Here is a 12,690-nt window from a genome sequence, read left to right as displayed (position 1 = left end):
GAATCTTGTTTGTTCCTGTTGGACTTGGTTTCAATAGACCTTAACTTTATCATGAAAAAACACACAAAACTAAAAAAACAACCTCACCCACATGGGGCAAGTGACCTATTAAGGAACTCTCTAAATCTATCAGCCCCGGCCATGATCCAAAGGATACATTCATTGACCACTATTTAGATAACTAATGTTACACTAGGGTTGATGGTGTTGAACCCATTTTTTAGATAAAGAAAGATTTTATTGAACTCAGCCAATTACATCGAGATGATACAAAAGCACTGAGCACACTTCCGGCCTCTGCATAACTAGGATGTGCACAGCCAAAACACACACATCTAAAAGTTTATAAGAAAAGAAATTACAGGAAGTACCGAAGTATTATGGGCCATCAATCCTAAGACTAGATCGCCACCCATGCCCCTGGGTAAAAAAACTCCCTGACAACCTGTTCCAAGCATAGACATCTCATAGTAACCGAATCTCGCGAATCCAGTTTCTGTAGTATAACCCAAGTGCACAACCAATAGATAATTAATAAAGAGTAAATTGCATCTTGGGCTACTTTTTCTTACCTGTGTTGCAACTTGGACAAGGGTAAGTAAAACTTTTCACTTTGGACCGGTTATCTTTACACAAGGTTTCAATTTGGACTCTCTTCTTCGTCCAGCTCCCTTTTTTTTCTCTCTTTTCTTTGTACAGCTCAAGGTCTCTTTCTCGATTAGGTGTAGTGCATGAGAAGCAAAACCCTTCACAACATAGCCGCCTGCCGAAGTTGAGCTCGAGCTCAAATGCAGGCGGCACGGTGAATGGTGGAGCTTGAGCGCCGCAAAACTTGCTGAAGCTCGAGCGGCACATGTGGAAATTTAGCGCAGCACAACATGTAGCACTAGCGGAGGTCGAGCATGGACTTGAGCGTGGCTGTCTGCTACTTGGCCTAGTTCTTATTGTCAGTTCAGCAAGTAGCAACAGTTGTCTGTCATTGCTGGCCAGCTTCTTCGTATGCTAGTTGCTACAGTAGGAATACTTCTTGTGCACCCTCTGTTGTCCTTGAAATTAATCCACAAGCACTAGCTACTCGATGATTGAAAATGCAAACTACCCCTTGAATTCTTTGGAAGACTTTACAGTTTGGAGGAGAGAGGAGGAAAAGAGTTGGAGGAAGAAGAAGGGAATCCAAATTGAAACAACATGTAAAGATACCCGGCCCAAAGTGAAAATTTTGGCTTTAGCCTGGTCCAAATTGTAACAATGGTAATCAAAGGTGGCTCAAGGTGCAATTCACTCTTAAATAAACAACCTACACAGGAGAAGAAATAACTTTTCTGTCCAAAACTATATCATTTCTGCATAACCAAAGCGACCAACAAGCAACAAGTAGCAGCCGCCCCTAACAGAACATACGGTTGTAAATCTTTTTGAACTCTCCAAAGCCAACTAGTAAACATGTGCAAAACACTATGTGGTGTAGTAATTCCTAACACGACATAAATGATTGACCAAACTAAGTTAGCAAAATGACATTCAAAGAACAGGTGTTTAATTGTCTCCTTGTTGTGACTAAAACAACAATTTTGATTGCCTTGCCAGTTACGTTTAGCTAGATGTCTTTGGTTAGCACAACTCCACAATGAAGGTATCAAAGAAAAATCTTGACCTTCAGTGGCACCTTCAATTTCTAGAGGCGTCTATTTATATTTGGGACACCACTATGAACTAGTGCCAAGTAGTGAGTTTTCACAGTAAACTGCCTATTAAGGGTCAAATTCCATCCGAACTCATCTTGCTCCTGGCTTAGTTCAAAATTAGCAATCCATGGTAATAAGTTATTCCAAGCTACTAATTTTGAACCAATTAAATCTCTTCTCCATGAAAAGATTGGAAAGCCAAATTGAAAGACATCTGCAACGGTACTCCATTTATGACTTAACAATATTGTAAAGGCTAAGGTACTATTCTCGAAGGGTTGCATCTCCCAACTATTTGTCTTCCCAGAATCTAATTTGGAAGCCATCCTTAATTATAAATGATTTGAAACGGAAAAAGTCTTGTTTCACCTTTATTAGGCTAGCCCAAAAATGTGAGTCTCCAGTTTTCCACTGAACTTGAGAAAGAGCTTGTGAACCCAAATACTTATTCCGTGTTGGCTGTTGCCAAACTCCATCCGTAGTAAGCAACCTATATAAAGCTATATTTTAAATTTCCAGATCATGATTTCCTAAACCCCTTGGTCTTTAGGGCGGCAAAGAATGTCCCATCTAGCAAGGCGGTACTTCTTTTTCTTACCATCACTCTGCTAGTAGAACCTACAGCGATAATAGTCAAGCTTTTTGTGTACCCCTTTTGGTATTGCAAAGAAAGACATTATATACATTGGGAGGCTACTAAGCACTGAGTTAATCAGAGTAAGTCGTCCTCCAATAGATAAAATCTTTCGTTTCCAGCTACTAGGTCGCTTCTCAAATCGTTCCAACACATCTTTCCACTCGACATTTCTTAGTTTCCTATAATGTATTCCAATACCCAAGTACCTAATAGGACATTCACCTATGGAGAAACCAAATAGTTCAGTATATTCTTTTTCAAAGGATTTAGCTTCACCAAAGTAATATAATTCACTTTTATGGAAGTTTATCTTAAGACCTGATAGTTGCTCAAAAGCATAAAGCAATAGTTTCATGTTGCTAGCTTTCTCTAAGTCATGTTCCATAAAGAGAACCGTATCATCGACATATTGCAGGATACAAAGACCACCATCAATGAGATGCGGCACTACTCCTTTAATTTGCCCATCTGCTTTGGCTCTTTCGATTAGAACAACCAACATGTCAACTATGATATTAGAGAGCATTGGCGATAAGGGGTCTCCTTGTCGTAAACCTTTCTTAGTTTGGAAGAAATGTCCAACTTCATCATTGACTTTTACCGCCACACTCCCTCCCGAAACAAAATATTCAACCCAAGAGATCCACTTAGGCGAGAAACCTTTCATCCATAAGGTTTGCAACAAAAAAAGCCATTTGACCTTATCGTTGGCTTTCGCAAAGTCAACTTTGAAGATAACCCCATTCAACTTCTTACGATGCAGTTCACGTATTGTCTCATGAAGGACAACAACGCCTTCAAGAATGTTACATCCTCGCATGAAGGCAGTTTGTGTAGGGCTCACCACATGGCCTGCCACAGAATTAATTATGTTTGTCGCGACCTTGGTGAATATTTTAAAGCTTACATTCAATAGATACATATGTCTGAATTGTTGTATTCTATTTGCTTCTTGGACTTTCAGAATGAGTGTTATTATCCCAAAGTTGAGACTAAACAATGGGAGATTTCCTGCATAGAGTTCTTTGAACAGATTCATCAGATCAACCTTGATGATATCCCAAAATTTTTTATAGAACTCCGCTGGAAAACCATCCAGCACATTTTTTGGAATAGGAGATCCGAGGAGCCATGTTTGGGATGTTGTTGAACCCATAATTGTTTATATGTTTCTATTTCCCCGAAACCACCAAAAGAAATGAGCGAGTTAAGCTTTTTTTTTGAAGTCATTGTCTCTACCTCTAAGGCTCTTACTGCCTTGGACCACCACCTTGAGAAATTGGTTGTATCTTGAATTGGAGCTATGGAAGCTAGCCCCAACCTTTGGAGGATTATATACCAAACATGCTAAGAAAAGACGCATTCGACCAGTAGATGATGGATGGTTTCCACTGCCTGATCACAAAGTGGGCAAGCAGAGGGATGTGGCAGCCTTCTCTTGGCAAGGCAATCAGCTATCCAGCACCGGTTATTAAACACAAGCGATATGAAGAACTTGCACCTTAGTGGCGACCAATTCTTCCAAATTCTTCTCCAAGGTGCGAACCTAATTGTGCCAACAAAGAAGTAGGCTGGTTTGCATGTATTTGCCGGTCCTATCAAGCTTCCAACTATATTGGTCAGAGATATCATTTTGTAGTCTCACACCAGCCACCAAGTCCCATACCTGAAGGTATTCCAAAATGACTTGGACAGAAAGCGCTCCTTTGATATCCGTAGCCCATCCATGGCTTTGATCGTTTGTGCTAGCTGCAGCAGTGCAGCAGTAGCCGGCAAGTAGCACAGCCTTGTTTATGCTGCTACAAATCAATTGTTCTGTGTAGATTTGGGCTGGCTGGCTGCGGCTGAGCTGCTGTAGCCAGCACTACCAATCAGCCTCTATGATTCTTCAAAGCCTGCACCACAACACGGTTTTTTATGACCTTTTTATGAACCAATTTGATAAGAATAGGAGGCACCTCCGCCACAGTCTTGCCTTATAACCATCTATCTGACCAAAATAAGATTTTTTTGGGGAATACGCGAGAGGCGCATCTTTATATTAAGAAGGAATAAAAGTATTTACAGAGCGGGCCAAAAGCTCAAAAAAAAAAAAACGAAAGGGACAAGATATAGGAGGGGGAAGAAGAAGAAAACAGAAACCTAATCTCCCAACGAATTTGGCGACCTATCACCCGACATAGGGATTGCCATGGCCGGTATTGCGGCTCTAGCCAACCGCCAAAGATCCGCTTCGCCCGTCATAGCCCTAGCAATTTCAGCCCATGTCCTGCTCTTCTGGCTGAAGACCCGATTGTTTCTTTCTTTCCAAATCGTCCACGCCACCAAAGTTGCAATGGTGTCGAACCCCCGGCGATGTTCCTTGGCCATTCTTTTGCGACAGTCGCACAACCAAGAATGAAAAGATTGCTCATTGAGTGTTAGACACTCTGTTAACGCCAAAATTTGGTAAGCCCAAAGTCATCATCGGCTTAGAGTAAATATCGGCTTTAGAGTACTGGAATTAGCCGATGGGAGTCGTCAAGTCGCCAGCAGTTGTGTTCTTGATGGAGTTGGATCAATTAATGGAAGCTTATCTAGAAGAATCCGAGTTCGAGGAGGATGCGGCATGGCAAGTGTATCTATTAATTAGGAATAGTTTGTTAGTTTCCTTGTATCTTTAGGAAAATGTGTTTAGTGTCCGGTAAGGACTTTATGTTTTCCTTTTTATCTTTAGGAAGGTTTCTTTCTTGTCCTACAAGGACTAGTATCTCCTAATGGGTATAAATATGTACACCCGGGGTTATTGTAAATTATCTCTCGATTAATACTACTCTCGGCGCATCGCCACCCTCTTTCCTGAGGTTTTTACATATCAACCGGCGGAATTTGGCACCTGACGCAGGGCTGCATCGGTTTATTTCGATCTCCGGCGAAGGGGTAAGTCCTACGTTCCGCCGGCTAGTGAATCTATCAGCTACATTGGTGTTGTTCAAGGCTGCATCGCTTTGATCTCTTGGATCGCTCTAGTTTGGTTGATATATTTTCCTACCTGATATCTCAATTCTATCTCTAGTTGCATTGTGTTTAGAGACGCATCGGTTTAGTTGGGACTGTCTCGGTTAGGTCCGATCTTCTGTCTTAGCCGATATATCTCTACAATCATAATGTTGTTATAAATAGATTTGTTATATCCATCACATTAGATAGATCTATCGGCTCATCGAGTATTAGATTATCATATACAATCTCGTGTTGCATCGGTTAGGTTCGACCTACTAAATTGTTGTTGATAATATAAATCTTGTTAAGACGATAGGTTCATGCTAATGTTTTATCGGGGTGCTAGCCGATAAGTTATTTGGACGTTGCATCGACTTGTAAGGATTGCATGTACATATAAGTTGGATTTAGCCGATCGCAACAAAGGTTTCACTGTTTAATCTAATCATGTAGATTGTATGACATCGGACCTCCAGCCGATGTATGCTTTAACCTTCGGATCAGTGCTTATATTGCTATATCATATTGTTAATCGATTGGTTTCTACTGGATTATATTGCTATATTATATTATCATCAGCCGATTGCCTTCATATCATTATATACATTGGACATATAGCCGATTGCTCAAAACCCTATCGCTATTGGCTGGTATCGGCATCGGCTGGAACTACTCCATCGGCTTGTCAGCCAATCGGCTATTTGATCTACTGTTTACATATCTTGTCAGTTGCAGGATCAAACTGACTGGCACGCCCGCATCTCATCAATCTTTGGACCTGCACTGGAGCTAAGCAGATCTCCCAGGCCAGTGTGTGTTTTTCGCATCAACACTCTCAGAATGACCAATAGCTATAAGAGCAATCCACCACAGCTGGCGAGATTCCGGGCAAGCGACCAAGAGATGATCAATCGTTTCATCGCATTGATCGCAAAGAAGGCAGCGAGCCGGGTGCGACAACCCTCGACTCCGAAGGCGATCCGCTATCCAACAACGAATGAGGACGACCAACCACAGGAAGTACCGACAGCGAGGGGGCGCTAGAGACTTCCAGATTGGCTTGTGCTCGAGGCGAGTTCTTCCAACGAAGCAAAGACGATACGCCAAGCGTGCGGAGTACTTCCCCGAACTCTCCCAATGCCAAGAGATCGTGTCCGGTTCCTCCACAAGCTGCAAAGATCGAAGAAGGTCCTAAAGCTTGAGATACTCCAGGATTGCATGGATCCCTAGCGCCGCACAGATGTCTCGAATCCACCTCCTGTCTTGCAAAGCCTCAGCCACCATTTGCCTGCTCCGGAACCGAGCGGGAACAGCTGCATAGACGGCCGGCGCCAACGAGGAGCCCTGTAGCCAACAATCCTCCTAGAACAGCACTAACTTCCCGTCGCCCACTGAGCATACCATAGAAATCGAGACAAGGTTGCGTTCCTTCTGCGAAACTGGGATGTTAAGTCCCTGCCACGGCTTATCCGGCGAGGTTCTTTGTTGCCAGAGCCATCACGACCTCAATGCTATACCCAATCTCTCCAGATCGAGGATACCCAGACCACCGTACTCTATGGGCGAGCAAACTCGAGCCCATGCAACCCGACAGACACCGCTGCTTGCCGTGGCCTTGCCGGCCCAAAGAAATCCACGGCGGATCTTATCGATCCCCTTGATTACCCACTTTGGCGCATTGATTGCCATGAGCAAGTAGATGGGGATTGAGCTCAGAACTGCTTTCACCATGGTGGCCTGACCAATAGGAGTCATCAAGTGAGACATCCAGAGAGGCAGTCGACGGCCGATTTTGTCAATTAGTGGTTGCAAATCCTCCTTCTTTAGGCGAAAGATGGAGAGAGAGGGACTGTCCATTCCCAACCTTTTCTTCCATGGCCATATCAAACACAGCATGAGCGTTGCGTGGTACTTGTAGAGGCATCAATCTTTATAGCTTAATATTATAATATTTCTTTCAAGTACAGACTAAACAAGCTCTATATTTTCTGTGGAAGTATGAAATATGGGTAAACATTTTAATTTTACTACTGTTCATTCTACTTAGGAATTTGGTGGCAAATAATTTTGTGGTTGATAGAGACAATGAAAGCAGGTGTGTACATTTCTGAATCTCAAGTATAAATAATTATCCCTCCATCCGAAAATATAGCTATCTTCATTAAAAATTTAGTCCAAAATATAACTACTTCTCCACCTATTCCATCTCAATCAATCATAACCATCCCTCATTTAATTTGTACACATAGCTTCTCATCTTTGCCAATCATAATCTTTCTCCATTTAATTTTACCCCTCTCCTTAATCCCTAAAAAGGACTAAAGGTAGCTATATTTTGGGCCAGGGTAATATATTCCCTCAGCTTCTATGCATTGAAAATGTTGATTTTCGCATCTGCAGTAATGTCTTACCTACGGGGCTGATGTGCCTTCAGCGAAATGTGGTCTGTTCTCTTGGTTTTCCACAATGTGAGCCTTTCACCCTTTGCAATATCAGGAACATCCAATATCACAAACATCCTTAGTTTTTTGTTCTTTTCTGGGGGAGGAAAGAATGTCCTTAGTTAAGAAACATTAAATCTGAACTGCAGATTTTACTTAATTAGTCAATACTAATATTAATTGATCTTACTTGCAGCTGCCTCCTTAGCTGTGAACTGTGGTAGCAACAGATTCATATCAGGCTCAGATAATTTCAGGTACCAAGCTGATGATTTCAATCTTGGAGCTGCATCATATTATGTTGCAGGACCACTAACATGGGGTGTTAGCAACGTTGGAAAGTTCGTGGATGCACCAAATGGAAGTTACATAATCTACAGCTCGCGCCAGTTTCAGAACACCCTAGATTCAAAACTGTTCCAGACTTCAAGGATGTCGCCATCATCTTTAAGATATTATGGTATTGGACTTGAGAATGGAAACTATACAGTCACTCTTCAATTTGCAGAGTTTGGAATCGAAGACACGCAGTCTTGGAAGAGCCTAGGGAGAAGGGTTTTTGATATATATCTCCAGGTTGGTTCTTGTCTAGCTTATAAACTTTTTTTTTGTTTAGCTTACAATCAATTCAAGATTTTCTTGTCATGTTTTTTCTGCAGGGTGAACGTCAGGAGAAGAACTTTGACATCAGGAAGGCAGCAGGCGATAAATCTTACACTGCTGTTAAGAAGTCATATAAAGTTCCTGTGACCAAAAACTTCCTTGAGATTCATCTCTTCTGGGCTGGCAAGGGCACTTGCTGCATTCCTGGTCAAGGCTACTATGGGCCCACAATCTCAGCTTTGAGTTTAAGTAATCCCCTTGACTACAAAATCATGGTTCCAATATGAAAGCGATGTATTATCTTGGGTTATCTATTGCACTCCACTGTAAATTACAATTTTTCTAACAGGTGGACTTTTTTTTTGGGGTCAAATTCACCCCTACGGTGTGTGATTCGGCAGAAAAAAACAAGAGAACTAGCAGTGAAACAGGTGTAATTGTTGGAGTTGTAGTTGGTGTGACAGTGTTAGGTTTGGTAGTCCTTGCTGGAATCGTTATGTGGAGACAGAAACGGAGAAAGCTATCACTGGAGCAACAAGGTACTGGGCACATGGTTAATAATGTACAGTATCCTTAACCGAGCAAACAGGAAGCTAATAAATTGATGGTATCTTTTGTGTTTGCAGAGCTGTACGGTATTGTTGGCAGACCCAACGTATTCAGTTATGGTGAACTAAGGTCCGCAACTGAAAATTTTAGTTCCAGCAACCGTCTTGGTGAAGGAGGATATGGGGCAGTTTATAAGGTTAGTGCATCTATACTATATATGAAGAAGTTGTTCTGAAGTTTTACCTAAGAAATTGATTTATCAAAGATACATATCATTGTACAAATTCTGTTTGTTATGCATAACAGCTAGATTCGTTGCATTCTATTTCTGCTCTAAGATGACGCATATGTAATTAACAAAATGGGGAAAAATTATGCCAATATATCCATTACAAAATACAAAAGATGTTCGGCATTGCAATACCTGAAGCTTGCATTTTGGTGAATGCAACCTTGCAGGGTAAGCTAACGGATGGAAGGCTAGTGGCAGTGAAGCAGCTATCTCAAACATCTCATCAAGGGAAAAAGCAATTCGCAACTGAAATAGAAACTATATCCCGAGTGCAACACCGTAATCTCGTGAAGTTGTACGGCTGCTGCCTTGAAGGCAATAATCCACTGCTGGTTTATGAGTACATGGAGAATGGAAGTCTTGATAAAGCATTGTTTGGTACAGGTTACTTTCAGTTTGATGCAACTCAGATTCTGAGAATTTGTATTATAGTAGATAGAAATCTAAAGTTCAACCCCCGCATTTGTAGGAACTGAGAAATTGCATATAGACTGGCCAGCACGCTTCCAAATATGCTTAGGCATTGCGAGAGGTCTGGTTTATCTTCATGAAGACTCAAGCATCCGTGTTGTGCACAGGGACATTAAGGCCAGCAATATCTTACTTGATGCCAATCTCAATTCTAAGATATCAGATTTCGGGCTAGCCAAACTTTATGATGACAATATGACTCATGTTAGCACGAAAGTTGCTGGAACATTGTAAGCATTCTGCCTTTGCATTATTTTTTCAAAAATTTTCATAGCATTTTATTGGTATGCAAGAAACAAAGGGTAATCCCTTAAGGGGCAAAAGAGGCTTTCCTGTCTTTATACTGCATGATTTGGTTATTTGGGGATTGGGGTGCTGTGCTCTACTCAGCAGACAATCTGAATTTAGTAAGCAAACTTTCGTACGAGCCCCTTGAAGACGTCAAATTACATCAACAGCTTACAAATTATTATGTACTAATTCCTAAGATAGTTGTGTTTTTTTGCTCTCCTTTGTCCAGTGGTTATCTTGCACCTGAGTATGCCATGAGAGGTCGTATGACTGAGAAAGTTGATGTCTTTGCATTTGGCGTGGTCTTATTGGAGACTTTAGCTGGCCGGCCAAACTATGATGATGCACTTGAAGAAGACAAAATTTATATCTTCGAATGGGTAAGCTCTCGGTAGCTCAATGATGAATTCTTTCTCGGTCTGGTCTTTGTGTTATTGGCATAACGTACTCCGAAATCTCTACAATTGATAAGTGAATCCCTGTGCGAAATGTTCACAAGTGAAGTGAATCTCAAAACTAACCACGCAATCAACAAATTAAAATAATGGTATTTGGATTCACACGAAGACAAAATAGCTTAAAAAAATCTGAGCTGTTGGATAGAGGAAGTAGTAATCCTACTTTGTCTACAAGCCTCCTTTTTTTTGCGGGGGAAGAAAGGGGTTTTATTAAGCTTCAGAGAAAGGATTACAAGCTCAGCAACACACACCGGCGCCTTCAGGCGTAAGACCACTGCCTCCCTATTCCGAATGGCTAGCTGAGCAAGCTCTTGAGCCACCTTATTTGCACCCCAGCGAATCAGAGCCGTGCGAGCTTCAGGAGCAGCCCGCAGACCCGCTCTCGCTTCCCTGATTAGTGGCCAAATCTGGGACAACTAAGAAAAAAGTATTAAGGATTTGGATATAATTCCGTAGTTTATTTTACAAATAGACCCTCATACTCTATCTACATAACGTTCCTAAAAAAAAAAATACAAGTAGATCATTGATTTATACAAAGATCCAACGGCCAAAGAACAAAAAGAGCAAGATATAAGGTTGTGCATATAATTTTACAATTCGCACCTTAAATAAAGATTTTATTACAAATAAACCTCGTCCTTTAATAAATATTCATGGGTTAGACTAAGCTTCACATCATTTGAAGTATATATATTAGTGGTGAGCGTATATGTATATCTGTGATGCACTAATGTGGCTATCCGCTATGTACCCGTCGAAAGGTACTTAATTTACTCATAATGTGGGTGTTGTTATGATTAATTATCATTGTAAATCAAAACTCATTGTTACTACGAACAACATATAGAAACATTCAATTAAGAGGGAGGTTATAGTTACACGGACACGCAACTTAATACACCTTGCGAGGTATCACAGCTAATACAGTAGTTTATAGTTGCCACCATGGCGTTGCAATTATACCATCTTACCATAGTTTGCAATTTGTTAAGCGAAAAAAAAAGCATTTGTTCTGCCTCAACCCTCGAGCATTCAATTATACCATCTTACCATAGTTTGGCGCACAGATTTGTCACTTTTTTGTACACAAAACTGCAGCTATCCCCACGTTACTTCATCAAATATGCAACCGCGAGATTTTTTTTTTTTTGAAGAAATAAAACCGCAAGATTTAACATACTCATGTTTATATGCTGCTTTAACCGTTTAACACAATTTTCTGGTTTTTATCATCATTGCTTGATTATGTATTTGTCTTACTGAACAATACGGGATATCGAAATTCAACCATTTTATTGTAAATTGCTTTAAGATCATGGTGAAAAAATGCATTTGATTTTGCTCTGAAAATAACAGCAGAAATTTCTGAACATGCCATCTCTTCAGGTGTGGGGGCTGTACGAGAGCGACCATGCTCTTGATATCGTAGACCCAAACCTCACAGAATTCAACAGGGAGGAGGTGCTCCGTGCCATTCACGTGGCCCTCCTCTGCACCCAGGGCTCACCTCACCGGCGGCCGGCCATGTCGAGGGTTATGGCGATGCTCACCGGCGACGCCGACGTGGGCGAGGTGGCGGCGAAGCCCAGCTACATCACGGAGTGGCAGCTCAAGGGCGGCGGCACCACCACTTCCGGTTCCACGATCAGCAGCACCGCCGCCAACGGGTGGTCGAGCTCGGCGCTGCCGCCGAGGGCCACCTCGCCGAAAATCTCGTCGCCGTTCTTGAGCTCCGTCATCGAAGAAGGCAGGTGATGACTTTCGCGCCGCCGCTTGCCGGTGCTTCGTCGGATCAAACTTCTCAAGAAACTGTGACAGATAATAGCTGTTATGCTGTTGCAAGGGTCAAAGGCTTTGTGAAGAGCTTATGTTTGGGATTATACGTACATTTACCGATAATTGTTTTCTAAAATTTTCACAGATATAATTATAATAATATAATCGTAGTGTAATTATATATAACTTGCATGTAACTACAACTTTTATAAATTCTTTCGTAACATGTTATTTCCATAAAACAAAGACCGTGGCGGACAACAATTGAAAATTATGTAAAAGTTTTGTTGTTTTACCACTAAAAAATTTATGTAAAAGTTACATACAGGTTGTATTATAGTTAAATACAGTGTAACTACATAACGATTGTCAAATTTTTTAGGAGAAAGATTGTAAAAAAATATATATAGTGAAATTGAAATATACTATTATTTTTCAGGGAGTCGAAATAAAGCAAATATAGGAATATAATCTACACTGGGCCGTCTACAAGGTAGGCCCA

The 12,690-nt window shown here is 41.3% G+C and overlaps 1 protein-coding gene across 3 annotated transcripts in view; it reads left to right on the top strand.

Annotated features, from left to right (window-relative positions):
• Positions 1 to 12,462, top strand: part of LOC127772268 (probable LRR receptor-like serine/threonine-protein kinase At1g56130) — an 18,917-nt gene extending 6,455 nt beyond the window's left edge. The window contains exons 15-24 of one of the 3 annotated variants that reach the window (XM_052298287.1): positions 7,352 to 7,399; positions 7,705 to 7,772; positions 7,942 to 8,321; positions 8,405 to 8,597; positions 8,750 to 8,887; positions 8,975 to 9,093; positions 9,357 to 9,573; positions 9,659 to 9,890; positions 10,181 to 10,331; positions 11,799 to 12,462. In XM_052298287.1, coding sequence (XP_052154247.1) covers positions 7,352 to 7,399; positions 7,705 to 7,772; positions 7,942 to 8,321; positions 8,405 to 8,597; positions 8,750 to 8,887; positions 8,975 to 9,093; positions 9,357 to 9,573; positions 9,659 to 9,890; positions 10,181 to 10,331; positions 11,799 to 12,167 — 1,915 coding nt within the window. In that variant the 3' untranslated portion in view covers positions 12,168 to 12,462. The remainder of the gene's footprint in view (positions 1 to 7,351; positions 7,400 to 7,704; positions 7,773 to 7,941; positions 8,322 to 8,404; positions 8,598 to 8,749; positions 8,888 to 8,974; positions 9,094 to 9,356; positions 9,574 to 9,658; positions 9,891 to 10,180; positions 10,332 to 11,798) is intronic. The other 2 variants (XM_052298288.1, XM_052298289.1) reach the window with 2 other exon arrangements.
• Positions 12,463 to 12,690: the final 228 nt, after the last annotated feature.

This window comes from Oryza glaberrima, chromosome 4 (genome assembly GCF_000147395.1).
Source record: "Oryza glaberrima chromosome 4, OglaRS2, whole genome shotgun sequence".
Classification (NCBI taxonomy): Eukaryota; Viridiplantae; Streptophyta; class Magnoliopsida; order Poales; family Poaceae; genus Oryza; species Oryza glaberrima.
Note: the sequence above shows the minus strand (reverse complement) of the source record. Positions and strands in the feature narration are given on the sequence as shown.